Genomic DNA, 15,178 nt, shown 5'->3' with positions numbered 1-15,178 from the left:
TTCTTCCAGATTTAATTTCTAATTATATCTTAATGGTGCTGAATGGCTGGCATGCATAAATACAAACATCATTTACTCATCAGTAATCTGGCATTTAATTAAAACATTGCTGCATTCCCATTCAGTGCATAAGGAAGAATAGTGTAAATATGACAGGTCAAAAATCCGCATGGTATTAACAGATAAAGTAAAAAAATACACTGTTGAAAAGCTTCCTAAATAGTATTTAACAATGTAACAGATCAGATATAAACAAAATTATAGTCCTTTATGTAGTATTTTCCTATGATGAAAAAATGATTTTATGTTCAGTAATGCATCTGTCACAGGTGAGAGAGTAAACAACAATCCACAGTGGATCTGGATATGGGGGCGTACTTCATAACTGATGAGATTAGGGCTTTTCCCCTACGTGATTATCTCACACACTCCTTTGCTCCCTTACTACCCTCATCGCCATCACATTCATTAGGTCTCCATTTCCCTTCCCAGCAGGGAGGCTGCTGCTGACCTAGGAAACTTGGGTGGAAAGTCATGTCATTTCGTGCTTAGCTGCTGTTTGCAGTTACTCGTCTTGAGTGGTTTTGGCCATGGTCTCTGTATATCCCCTGGTATTCATCTCCATGTACCTCTGTGAACTTCAGGATCTTCCCCACTTCCAGAATCCTTCCTCTATCCAGGATCTTCACCTCTTTCTTTCCTGGCCCTCTTCTTCTCTCCAAGACTACTTATTTTCAGGAACTTCAGCACTCTCCAGAACCATTTTCCCCATCATTTTTCCCAACCTAGAGTCTCTCTGTGTATGCGTGATCAGCTGCCTAATTGGTTCTTTTATCTCATGCCTCTTTATTAACTGAGGTTTCAGTATGTGCCATGTTTGTTTGTTCAGTCCAGACATTATCACAATTTACAACCACCTCATACTGATTGCAGCTGGCAAGTAGGAGGCTTCTGTTTGAGAGTTCAGAAGTTCAGATTTGGATATTCGTGTCCCATTTTCCCCCCACCCCCAATTATTTGCTGCCCATTAATGTTAACAAATTAAGCCCCCCCCCTTTTTTTTTCTTTCCTTCTTTTTTTCCAGCATCGTATTTTAGAGTATCCCAGTGTAAGAGGCAGTGCAGGTAGATGTCTTTTCCTTCTTCCTCACATAAACATGGAATGAATGTAAGGGTAAACTAAAAAAAGTTATGTTCACATTAATGGGATTTTCCTAAGGGAAAGTTGTTAAATCCTGGAGTATGGAATATTTTTCTTTCATGTAATTGGAGAATTATTTGAATTTTGGCCACAATGCTTTTCTGCAGTGAGCATTCCCACTTTACTTGAGAATGAAAAAATACTATAACAATCACAATGACAGCAGTGAAAAGAAGGATTAATAAAACAGTAATTAACAAGTTCAATACTTATGACCTCATGTTCAGCCTCTTTTTCCTTCCATATTCTTCAAGGCATCAAAATGTCACCTTAAATAGCCTTTAAAATAGCCTTTTCCCTCCTAAATACTTGAATACATTTCAGCTGCCAATAAAACTCTTAGGATAGAGTTTACTTCATCAAAAATTACCTAAGAGTTTAGGAGCTTGCATAAATAGATCATCTTGATTCCCTCAGTAGACATCTACACAGAGAGAGGCATCTCCATTTCATCCCACTCGAAGATAGGTGACCGCCTTTCTCCATTGACTGGAGATGGAAATGAACAAATCAACTTTGATGAGTGGAGACAAATTCCTACTTCTGGTCACTATGTCGCATTTAAAATCATGTATGTTTTGATTATATAACAGAAAAACAGCCCAAATCATTTTAAGATATTTAAAACATATGCTAAAGCATTCGTTATGAATCACAAGCCTTTACTGCAAAGAATAATGCTTACTAAACTGATCTTTTCTAAACCTTTGAACTATTTAAGGTCACAGCAAAAAGATGGATATGACTTCAATATTAGCAAGAGAAAGGAACTCCAGTTTAGCAAAATCTAGATTTAGAGCAATAAATGACAGCATTATCACGACTGTGACAGAGAAGCTTTGTTACCAGTGTGAACCACTGGAAAAAATGCATAGCATTTTCCAAACAAGAAATAAGGACAGGAAATGGGTTATGAAATGGATTCAATAATTGGTAAATGGTTGGAGCCAGTTAACGGTACACACTTGTGTTTATAGTGCCCAGAAATTCAAGAGTCTAATCACTTCCCTTCATTTTCATACAATGCTTATTCAATTTTATAATGTAAATGAAATATATTAGGCAGTTAATTCTAAGAAATGACCGCATTTTCAATAGGCTAATGTCATTTGGCTTTCAGCATTGCTCCTTACGGCCATAAAACTTACATATTACATCTGGTTATTTAAATAAGGAATGTTTTTGAGGGTTAAGAAGTGCTAGGTTACACTGTTATGTCAATAGGGCCTTGGATGGGTACAAGTAGTGTAGCATCTTCTGTCAGACTTATTTTACTGTGCGTGGAGAGAGGACAAATGGTGAAATCTGACTTCAGAGAGCTGGTCTGGAGCATGTACATCTTAATACGTTCTTGCACAGCACAGAGACAGACTTTTGTTGTGTTTATCTTTCTCTCTCTTTTTTAAAAAAAAAATCAATTCCTTTATGTGCTTATACTCTTTTTGACAGTGCTTGCAATTTTAACAGCTCTGGGTTTTAGGAACTGAAATCCTTCTATTTTCCCATACATAAATAAATTACCTAAGATTTCCACTATTGCTACAAAATACTGCTTCCTGTAAACTTCACAGCTTCAAAAGAAATCCTCAAACGCAGAACTAATATTGTTTCTATATATATTTACCAATAACTTGAGAAGGATATGAGAAGGAGCTGAAGAAGAGGACACAAAACCCAGGCTTATCTTTATATCATACATGTGATCTTGTGTGAATTGCCCAAAGTGTACATGAATACCTACTGCAGGTTTGCGCAGACTAAACAGGGATTTCAGTATGCTCTGAACATTCTGTGTGTTGTGGAATATGATCTTCTGAGAGACGGTTCCTTTTTGTAAACTATTAAATGGAAAAAAATTACATGCATATTACGATTTGTTTATGCTTCTAGTTTCTGCTTTTTATATACTAGTTCCTCAAAAAAAAAAAAAAAGGAAAGATATTTTTATTTCTAATGAACATGCCTATAAAAATCTGTCTATATTTTAAGGTTAAATTTCTAAAACATTCTCTCCCTACCCAAGAGCTGTGATTTCACTTTTAAAGAAAGAAGGAGAAAAGGAAAGGATACCACAGGATTTAAAGCTGTCGAGCTATTTTTCTGAACAGTTACTTGAACAAAGATCAAAATTTTACGTTATAGTAATATTTCAAGGCTGCAGGGGGCACTGATGCACTGTATATCCACAGCACTGCAAAGCAAGAGTCAGACAGGATATGATTAAATGGTCCTGCAGGTTACAGATACAGAAAATAAAAACATAAACTATTTATAATCAATTTAGTTTTTTTCAAAATTAGGTAATTATAAAATATTTATATGAATTTTGGAGGGGAATTAATGTTTCTTTTACTGGTAAATATATTTGTTTTTCTGCTTCAATCAAGTAGTTATAGGGATAAGACTGTTTTGTTAACTTTAGAACCAAGGTCCCTTGAAGGATGATGTATCTTTCTAGTATTGCATTACTTAATATTACAGCTTTACACAATCCCCATTCCCTCTAGAAAAAGAAAATAGAATTTGCTTAGCAGCTCCCCAGAGAAGCCCATTTATTAGCTGTTGATAATAACTTGTTTATATCTTAATCAGCCAATACAGATATTTTCTGATTCACAGACTCATTTAAAAAAGAATGCATTACAGTAAGCAATAATTATATATTTCAAGAAATAATTAAGTATTTTATCAGGTTATTTGATATTTTTGATTTGAGGACCTAGGAATGATGGCCCCCATTGCGGTTACAGCTATTTGTTTTATTATCCATTCAGAGGGTTTGGTTACAGCTTTCAGCCATTGGTTCTACCAGGCTGGGCTCTGCTGACCTAAAGAAACCTCTGCGTCCAGTGTTTCTCCTCATGAAACACGTGTTATCTCTCATGTACACTATAATGAACGTAGTCATCTTTTAGAATAAAAACAGCCTGAATTCCTAAAGTAATTTTCTGCGTATCTTTTTTTTTTATTTAAATCACTGATTTCTTTGAGAATTTTTGAAATATATTTTTTATCCTTTTTAGTTCTTATGTACTTCTCTGGTGGGCACCAGTACATAATGAAATAGAATCCAACCAATATCACAGTCAATGGTGTATGCAGAAATGAAATTGTCCACCTATTTTCTCATTCACACACATAGCAATCACATTTACCATTTTGCTCCAGAAGTTTACATCATTGTTGCTTGTCTACATTAACCAAAAAGAACTCTACAGGACATTGTCCTTCCTTTGGGGGTTTGGCCTGTTTAAACAAGAACTCAAAATATGAAGTTGCGTAAAAAAGTGATTTCCTAAAATTTACTATGTATTTCCTTATAATTAAACCTGCAATGTCTGAGCAATTTTAGAGGAGTTTTATTTTATTCCAAACACCTTTGAAAAAGTAAAGTCCATATATATATACATATAAACCATTGATTTAGATGGTCACAATTCCTATCACTACAACGGATATCTTTTGGATATCAGTGATATAAAGGACTTTAAAAAATCTGGTTTTAAAATTTGTATTGTTTAATCATTTTTAGATCTGAACTGAACAATTGTTATTAAAAATGTTCTGCCAAGGAGGAGCTGAAATCATATAAACTGTAAAAAGATGTTCAAAATCTCTTTTAAAACAGTGAAATATTATTTGTAATCAACTTTATTTCCTATGAAAACACAGAAGGTTTTGTACTGTTGATTGTTTCACTTTTAGCTTTCTTAAATGAGATTTTTACAAACCCACAAATACTTTATCAGTCATGAAGTCCTGTAGTCTATTCACTGACACAATGAAGCACACACAATAGATTCCAGCAGATAGCTGCTAGCCGGAATAAAACTGAACTTCTAAACTTTTGAGAATCTGGCGTTTATCAGTTGAAGGCAACTCATGATTTCTTATTACTTCTGTATCATTTTCAAAAGTGAATCTCAAAGATGACAAAAAGGCAAAGAGAAAGTCTTACACTGATTCAAGCTTCCAGTAGGCAAATTCTTCCATTCAGTATGGCCTTATCCCTACTTATTCTCTCTAATATGCCCCTCTTTTCACAGTACAGTCTGGTACAATAGTAAGAGCAACTACAACTCCATTACGAGGCACTCTGCACATAACTTGCAAATCATGGAAACTTGCTGTGAAGTGTAATTATTTGTGAGTACATAAAACATTTTTTTCTCTATTTCTAGATTTCTGTAATTGGAATGGCATCAAATGCTAGCACTAAAACTCAGTACGACTGCAGTCCATTAAGGAAGACATGCAAGGTAATTTCTTTTATTACACAATTGTTTTTAGACAATACCTCCTGTTATATACTTGGCTTTTCAGAGATACTGCTCATAGTAAATTTAAGGCTATATATACAGGGAAATCTCTTTAAAGCACAGTTCTGCCAAACCAATCGAGCACCCATCTGCAAGTTTTAGCAAGCAGCAAAAAATCAAGATTACTTTTTCTACTCCAACAGAGTAGAAGAAGGTTTTGCTGTTCATATACCTGTCTGGCCAGAAGACCAAGTGATTATTTCAGGAAACTACCGAACCATTCCACTTCATGTCTCATGTCACTAAAATAATTTTCCTTAAGCATTAGCATAAAGTTCCCAACAAGTATTGCAATGGCTATCCCAAATCACATTACTCATGCTGTGAAAAACACATGTGGTGAAGTCTTAAAATCTTTGAAAAATGCCTTTAAATTTAGGTTTTATTTTGTGAAGCTGCCTCACTTTTGTTAGAAGGCTGTGATGTTCTCATCCCAATCCTTTTGTTTGTTTTAGCCTAAACCTTGCATTTTCATGTTTACAACATTATTTTGCCTTTATGGGGAAGCCATGTTGAAATATGACTGCAAAAATTTATATTCATTTATCAGAAAATAAGTCTTATAAATCTTAAAAATTGATTTTGTTGATATAATTTTTGTCATGGTTTTGCATTTCAAAAGCTAAGTATGTTCAAGTACATTCCTGCTGGGATGACAGATTTTTCTAGGAAAGTAAAAATATTCAGATCACTTTGGTAGAAGTTAATCAACACTGCCATTAATCTAGAGCAACCCAAAATGTTGCAGCTATCTGTAGGGTTCCTGAAACTATAATCTTTGATGTAAAGTGAAAAAGGGGTCCTCCTCATTTGCTGCAGCTAAAAATACACAGCTCAAATCCTACACCTTTCCAGCTGTCAAATTACCATAGAATCCACAGCTAAGGGAGTCTGGAAGACTGCAAAAATGCTTTTAAGCTATCTTTGCAGTCTTCTAATTCTGATCACTTTTGACATTGTGAAGAAGCTGCAATTACAGAAAGTTCACTGTGTGGTCCTTTACACTGTAATGCCTCCCGGAATTTCTTAGTCACTCCAGGCTGGCCCATGGACCTCTGTCATATCCTTAAGTCTCTCATCTCCCATGTAAGAACATGGGATGACCTACTGAAGAGGCATCTGATAGGCAATCTCTCTCATTTCCACATTTTAAGAATGGGCTGTGGATGGCTACAGTGGCCTTATACCACAGTTATTTGTGTTGCTTTGAACCTACCACTCGACGTAAAGAAGTCAGGGCTGACAGATTTTTTTGGTGTGACAGAAGTCTTTAACACAAGTTTCTCCTTCCTAAACTATTTCTGTAACAAATTGGATAAGATACTGTCTTCAGTTCTATAGTATGAGTGTTCTGATTAAAGCTTAGCACTTTATTTTACTGATGTACAAAAGGATAAATTTATATGCAGTGTTTAAATATTTGGGATGAAAGAAGCTCTACAAATAGCATTAATAAATTCAGTAATCATGCAGAGTAAAATTCACCAGTAACTGGAGATATTCAATATTATGTAACTGCACTAAAATAGATGCAAAGATGTGACATGAAGCAAAACAGTATTTCTCCAGCACTGAAATCTTTCTTTTGGCACACAAAACAAATGCAATAAAATAATGAAGTGCACATGAACAGCAGCAGAAAGTCAGTTTCTTTACAAAAAAATAAAAAAATAAAAAAATCCATTAATCTTATTCATTACAAATTTTCCTTTCTGTACAACTGTATCAGACTGCTTTCCAAAATATTTAATTGAGATATCATTTATTTGCAGTAACACAAGGGCTCAGACATATTTTGGCATGTACACGTTGACATATATACTCGTAAATGACTTCCTGATAAAAATGGGACAGAAAAAATGCATGCTATCATTTAAGTCTTATTAGTTGTCATGCAGGTACCTGGCAATTCCAACAGAAATCAAGATCTCATTACACTTGGTCATTACAGGCACACGAACAGACGGTGACTGTCACAGAATTCTGTAACAGTCCTCTGTTGGTATAACACGCATGCCTGAAGTGGCAGAAAGGTAGGAAAAGTAAACATAAACATTTCCAAAAATCGTTATTAATCTTTCAAGATAGAGAGTTGCCCTAAAAAAACTGGTGTTAGTTCTGTGTTATGCTGGTGAGAGGATGCCTTTTCCAGAAATAAGGAGAGAAATGTAATCTTTATAAAGACACATTATCTCACCTGCATATATTTAGCACATGGATTTGTCTAGCACAAACAGTTTCCAAAGAATTCTTCAAAAGACTGAGCTAAAGGCTTATACAACAATTTATAGTGATATTGAGGTTTATAGCAATAGGTAGATTAGCTCTGTCACTTCTCTCGCTCTCTCTCTTCCCGCTTTTTTCTCCCCAACATTGACTTCTGAATCAGTGAAAAGTCATCATCTGAACAAGAATGCCAAAGGAGGAAAAAAGGTAAAACAGAAAAATACCCAGAAATCACTCACATATCCATGTAGGAAAGAAATTGGACAGCAAGACTCACAAAGGAAAAGGAAACATTGAAAACAAATGTAATGAAAAATGAGGGTAATCAGAAAGGACAAATCAAGCAAAGAGGATGAAAGTATATAAAAGCAAATCAGGCACTGGAAAAGGAGTAAGGGACAATCAGTAGCACACAAAAACAGTTATCAGCCATCAAAAGCAACAACTAAGAGAGAAAAAAGTAACAAAAATGCATAAAGAAGAACAAACACTTGTTATCACTCTCTATGTTAAAATTGCACAGAATTGCTATTAACATAATATCAAGAATCATATATGTGATGAATACGAATGAATATTTCTGAAGCTTTATCTTCAATTCTGTATTTCATATACATTTTAGTCCAATTTGTGCTAACCACAAAAAATATAGAAAACCTGTTAAATAAATCTCCGTATCGGTACTATTCATTTCATCATTTTCTTCCACAGTGTTGTAGAGCATTATATATATTTTGCTGTTTCAGAGTTAAGCACATAGCTCCAAACTGTTAATGAAAATACAAACATATCTACCCATGCTGTGAAAGAATATAACTTAAAGTCTGAATAATCCGTTTTTCACATATAACAGAAGCTCAATGCTTCTCATAGTATCTTGCACTTATTCATAAACTAAGATGTAGGTAGACAAAAGAGCTTAGTGCCACCAGCTTGTACATTTGCTTGAATTTAATTTCTTCAGCTTAGGTGGATTCATATGAAGAAAACCTTTAACCTTACTTAAGTCTTGTATGGGTTCTTACTATGGACTTTATGCAGTAGGTACCAACACAGCGCTTTTCTGTTTTGAGGTGTGGAATGGTAACTTTTTGACTTTCACACCCAACTGAAAAATAATTTTCAGCAGTCCCAGCTTTCCCCTTTCCTAGGTACATCGTTCATTCTGAAGACAGAAAGCAACCCCCTCAGAAAGCTGGTGTCAGATGCTCTGGGTTGTGAAAGTTCTGTAATATTCTTAAAAAGCAGGGAGTTCCACAGAGGAAGAGACACGATGAGAAATCACACAGGAGAATGAATTTCACAGAGCTGTTAGAGGTCTGCTGGGATGTTTTTAAACATATTGCAGAGAACTAAAGAATGGAAAGGGGAGTGCTCACATAAGGATGGGGATTTAGAACTTGCTGGAAAGTGGATAACTAAGGATAAAGTGGAACTGAGGGCTTACTGAAAACATCTAGAGAACACCAAAATATATTGTGTAGCTCTCAAGAAAATTGCAATACATTAGGAAACCCATCAATCCTCTTGATGGAACGGAACTTGGGTAATGCACATGGAAGAGCCTCTTCCCTAAATGCATATAGCAATTGGAGTCCTTGCTGAAATGAAGCTCTGTTTTAGCCTGGAAAAAACATCTTAAGATAAATTAACAGCAAAATAAAATCTTAAAAAAAAATAAATCCAAAAATGCCTCCTATAGGCAGTGATGAACTCAACTTGTTAGCTCCTGTCTGCGAGGTCAAATCAGCCTTGTACATTTACATTCAACAGTAAGACTCCTCTTAGGAAAGCAGCAAATAGTATTGTTTCGAGTTAGGATTATTATTATTTTTAATATTAAGTGTCATTAAAAAGACTAATTGTCATATATATGTATATGTATGTATATATTTTATATATTGTGTGTTTGTTTGGAATCTTTGAATTTACTACATGCAGTAAACACAGGAATATAAAGTATTCCTAACTCTCATACACTAAACCAGAAGTGAGCTGCAGTAAACACCAGCATTTAATACCAGGAATCAAAGCTTCATTTATATCTGTCATCTGAACTCCACCTGAAAGTGGTAATCATTTTTCCAGCAAATCTATTCCAGCAACATTTTCTGAAACACTTACCGAACCGTTATAGTGCATTAACACATCCCACGTACCTCACTTGCTTCAGAAGAAGGAAAGAAAAAAAGATTTCGTTTCTTAACAGATCTCATCAGAGATCTGTTATTTCCAATTGCTGGGTATTACATAATCTCTTTCAAAATTGCCCATATATTCATAGCTCTGGGACAGGAATAGTTTAAACGTAATCTTAAAATAAACTTTGCTAAGATTTAGATAAGTACATAGTCTACTGTAATTCTGGAAAACTACCTATTGGAGGCTGACCTTTGCTAATTGATATGGTTCCATTATAACCTTTCCTGAAAGCAAAAGCACATAGCTCAGAGGACTTTTAGGGCTGCAAATGTTCTCTCAGGAGAGTCAAGCTTACGTTCATTCTCCTGCCCATGCCATTATTCTGCCATTTCCTAATTCACCTCGGTTACATCTTATGGCAGGAAGCTCTGATGAGCCCTCGGTGCAATCCATCCCTCCCAGCTGTTTGCTGCTCCCCACGGTACCATGTGCTGTGGCGAACTCCAGGCTGTAACAGGCTGTGTCGGCAGCAGGTTCCCATGTTTCCTTTCTCTGTTCTGTGCCACAGTGGGATGGAAGAGGAATCTGCACTACCGGAGACCAAGGAGCACGAGCAGTCTGCATGCTACTTGAGGAATTAAGAGCAGAACGACCACAGCCCCCCTTACTGCTTCAGCTGAGAAACAGAGGGTATGCTTGTTCTGAAGGCCAGTCCCAGAATAACACATAAAGCTAGACCTGCCAACTGTCGCCACTAATGCTCCCTAACTTGACCTCTAGCAGCTATCCATCCCAGCCCAGAAACTTTGCTGAACACAAAGGATTTGAGACCGAACTGTGTCAAACTTGCTCATTTCCACAGTGCAGTGAAACCACCCCTTTCAGCAGAACAGGAGGTTCCCTAGACCTACTCCATAGCACCAGAGCTTCAAGTTCTTGTCCTTCTCTTAATCCACGGCCTTCTCTACTGAAAATTAACTCATCTCCAGAACTCCTTTAGAGGGCCAAGCCTTTTTTGATATTGTAATGAATTATGTCATTTGGGGAGCAGGAACCAGAACCCCAGTCTGCTTTCCCTTGAGAAGTGCAACCACCAGCTTTGGTTTCTCACACTAGCCCTGGGCACTGCTTCCCTTTCTAAATTGTGGACTGCGATTCAAATATCCCCAGACTGAGGTGGAATCCACGTCTGAGAAGAAATCAAATATCCCCAGACTGAGAAGAAATCCTCACTCATCTATTACAGATCAAATTGGTCTGCACCATCTCCACCCTTTCACTGACACCCAGTTTGTGGAATGATAGCTCTTTTGGAGCTGTGTTGATACCTGTGCTGAGGAGAAGGATCTGGGCTGTGACCCTAAAGATTAACCGTGTCACAGCCTCACTCTTGAAACCTTGGTGCTTCTACACGTGCCCAGAAATGCTGCATCTTTCAGAATGATCAGGATTATTGCAAGTTTTAAGGTTTTCGATCATTTCCAATAGCCCAGTGCTGCCTTTACCAATCATCCTCTTGAATTTAAGCAGAATTTAGCACCTTCTGAAATTACATGAAAGGAAATTGTCATGTTGCCCCCATCTCCATTTAGTTCTACCAAGTTAAAATAATTCTCCCTCCTTTTCAGTATATGACATTTGCATTAAAAAAAAAAAAAAAGCTGGAAGACCAAACAGCATTCTTGCCCTGTATATTTTGGGTACTTTAGAAAGCAGATAGTCGGATACATATGCCAGTGAAATTAAAGTTATGGCTTCACTTTTTACATTTCTTAATTCTTATTTCTTTTAAAGTAATGTAAATTGCATTAATCTCCTGAGATACACAATAAAGTATATAATATCCTATGAAAAGCACCAACACTGCTGAAGTAGTGATGCCAATAGTTTTGAGAAGGTTAATGAACTGTATCTAAAAGTTGTTTTTGGAAGCTCTCAATATTCTGTGCACATATTAGCTCAACCTTTTGGTATTTTAAAATTCAAATAGATCTATTTAAAAAAATGGCAGAACATTTAAGTAAATTTCAAACCTATTAAAAATTCATAAGCTTAAAATTTACTCACAAGCCCATCCACTTTACGAAGTTTCTGCATGTCTCCCTCTGGCTGACCTTCTACACCACAGTAATGAAGCAGTCCATGCTGTGGGGGCACCAAGAAGTAAAAACTCCAGCAGGTTAAATGGATGAGAGTGTGGCTAAGTTTGCAAAAGCAGGGGCATTCAAAACGAGTAAAAATCGAAAAATGGGTCATGATAGATAGAAGATCAATGAAAGAAAAATGACTACAGCAAGAACAGAAACACTCAGTGCCACTGGAAGACAAATATGGGGATGTTATTACCCGAGGAAATTGGAGTGCTTTGTCTGTCATATTATAGAGTACTCTGTTACTGCCAGGCAGCTCCAAGTGTAGCAATATTGCATCAACAGAACCATATGAATTCTGCAAATCCTGTGTAACTACACCAGGATTTGTAGCATTCACCGGCTTCTCATATTTGCAACAAGTATTGCCCTATTTAAGTAACTTTCTTCAAGCACTTTCCCCTTCCTTCTTAAGAAAAACATCTCTTCCCAGGAGGCCCGTCTTGCAAAAAGAGAACGGTAGCAGGGCTTTCTGGACACCTTCTGGGAAGCAGAATTTATATGTTAAGGTTGGTGGCAGTCAGGATGCACGCTGCGTATACCTAAAGTGAAGAGCAAGGGACAATGCAAGCTGCCATGTGTGGGCAGATACGAAATCCACTTGTCACAGGGCAGAGAATGAGACAGGAGAATGCTTGCCAGGCTTCCCTGCAGTCCGCTCCTACGGGACAACCACGCCACGCAGGGAAATTCAGACTATGAATTCTGCTTCCCAGGTGTTCACAGACTAAAAGAGTTGCAATTCGGACCAGGACGGAACCAGCTCTGTGTGGGCTGCATGGGGCTGGACACTGTTAGGCTCATCTGCAGCATTCTGGAACAAGCAGGGAGGGAAAAGGAACACATTGTCCAGGATAGGTGACTCAGTAGGCCCAGCTTCCTTTCCAGCATCCTTTTATGCATAAGACCGTTTTCAAAGTTCATCTACAAACTATTACATCATTTTACTCATCTAATCAGTTACATATACACAGCAAATATTTGCAAGAAACAGGCTCTACACTACAATCAGAAGATCACAGAATGGTTGAGGTTGGAAGGGACCTCTGGAGATCATCTGGTCCAACCTCTCTGCTCAGGCACGGGCCTCTGGAGCACATTAACCAGCATTGTGCCCAGACAGCTTTTGAATACCTCCAAGGAGGAGACTCCACAATTTCTCTGGGCAACCTGTGCCAGTGCTCAGTCACCCACATGGCACAGAAGTGCTTCCTGATGTTCAGCCGGCACCTCGTGTGTCCCAGTTTGTGCCTATTGCCTCTTGTCCTGGCACTGGGCACCACTGAACAGAGCCTGTCTCAGTCTTCTTTGCATCCTCCCTTCAGGTATTGACAGACATTGATAAGATCCCCTCTTAGCCTCCTCTTCTCCAGGCTGAACAGCCCCAGCTCGCTCAGCCTTTCCTCATAGGAGAGGCGCTCCAGTCCCTTCATCACCTTGGTGGTCCTACAGCGGACACTTCCCAGTATGTCCATGTCTCTCTTGCACTGCAAGGCTGCAAACTGGACACAGCACTCCAGGTGCAGCCTCACCAATGCTGAGTAGAGGGGAAGGATCACCTTTCCTGGCCTGCTGGCAATACCTTGCCTAATGCAGCCAAGAATACCATTAACCTTCTTAGTGGCAAGGGCACACTGCTGACTCATGTTCAGCTTGGTGTCTGCCAGGACTCCTATGTCCTTTTCTGCAGAGCTGCTTTCCAGCTGGGTGACCCCCAGCAAGTTCTGGTTCTGGTCACTGAGTTCTGATTCAAATAAAGAAATCTTTTTTATTGATGCTATACAGCATCAGCCATATTCTACTCCAATTGACTAAACATGAAGTAAAGTATCAAAATCAATACAAACCGCAATAAATCTTGGCATATAATTCTATAGATTATAATATAACAGATAATATAGTATTCTAAATTACTCAAATTTAAAAAGGAACTAAATTAAATTTGCTTAGAAACCTTCTCCTTCCTGTCCAGATCCCTATAGATGTTACAAAAACAGATTGGACAAAGCAGATCTCATTGGTCTTATGTTTCAGCAGCCAGCAGGTGAAAGCTCACTCTAAATAAGTTGTCAAGTTTAATTGAACTATTCTGAAAAAGCATCTTTCATAAAGAAAAGGGTGAAGAAGCAAGCAAGAAAGCACAATATCCATCTATATAATATTTTTTTTCTCTGATCATTGTAGAAATTATCTAGAATGGTCACACTACTTAAGGAAGAAAGCAAAATCAACACAGTTTCTTCTGACTTGAATAGACACAGAGAGTAGTTTACCTGCAACTGTCAATATTATTTCTTCGCACAGCATTAGAGATGTTGAAAGGTCCCACATTATTGATTTCTATGACTTGTATACAGCCAGTGAAATTGTAGACAGGTCCGGGTACCTACAAAGGAGAAAAATGCACACAGCTCTTATGCTTGTTGTCTTTGTAATCAGTTTTCAAAAGCATTACGTTGCTGTGAAAGATTTTTAATATACTTTAAGCCTACTGCTGAAGAACCCTCCTGGTCTCCTTTTATTTTTTTTTCCCATAATGAAATTCCATCAAATAACATTCAATGTGAAAAGAAGTGACAGCAAAATAAGCAGTAGTGACTTTTAGAAATAAACTCATAGAGTTTTGGACATACAGACAGCACCACAGGCACCGTGAGACCTCAGCAAAAAGTGGACTTGTCTAATTTTAATAAGGTGCTTATTTTTTATAGATGAACACAGGACATAGGGAATAGCAAACAAGGAAGCTTTGAAAAATCTACTTTTAACTTTACTACTTCCCTGCTCAAAAGATATCTAGTACCATTAATCATGATTCAAAGCTGCCTAAGGACCAAAGCTGCCTAAGAATGGGAATCACACTAGGGGCACTGAAAATACCCCCCATGATAAATTGGTATGCATATCTAGCCACCTAAACAAGTAACACTGACACAACAATGTGCTGACAGGTGTTATAATGCTTAAACAAGCCATCCAAAATGTTGCAACTGAGACTTTATGGACTGGGCCACTGTACTGGGACTGTTTCCTAGTCATACCAGGTCAAGTTTAATTGCTTCTGCGACCATACAACAGGTAAGAGTCCATAGCCTTGTAATAAATTTCATGTCTGTGGATTTACATTTTATGCCGAAAGAG

General features: G+C 37.4%; 1 protein-coding gene across 1 annotated transcript in view; it reads right to left on the bottom strand.

Annotated features, from left to right (window-relative positions):
* Positions 1 to 15,178, bottom strand: part of EYS (eyes shut homolog) — a 959,435-nt gene that overhangs the window by 225,056 nt on the left and 719,201 nt on the right. The window contains exon 37 of the mRNA XM_080584128.1: positions 14,311 to 14,423. Within this exon, the coding sequence (XP_080440254.1) occupies positions 14,311 to 14,423 (113 nt within the window). The remainder of the gene's footprint in view (positions 1 to 14,310; positions 14,424 to 15,178) is intronic.

The sequence above is a fragment of the Anser brachyrhynchus genome (genome assembly GCF_964034855.1).
Source record: "Anser brachyrhynchus genome assembly, chromosome: 3".
Classification (NCBI taxonomy): Eukaryota; Metazoa; Chordata; class Aves; order Anseriformes; family Anatidae; genus Anser; species Anser brachyrhynchus.
This window is presented reverse-complemented; position numbering and strand designations above follow the sequence as displayed.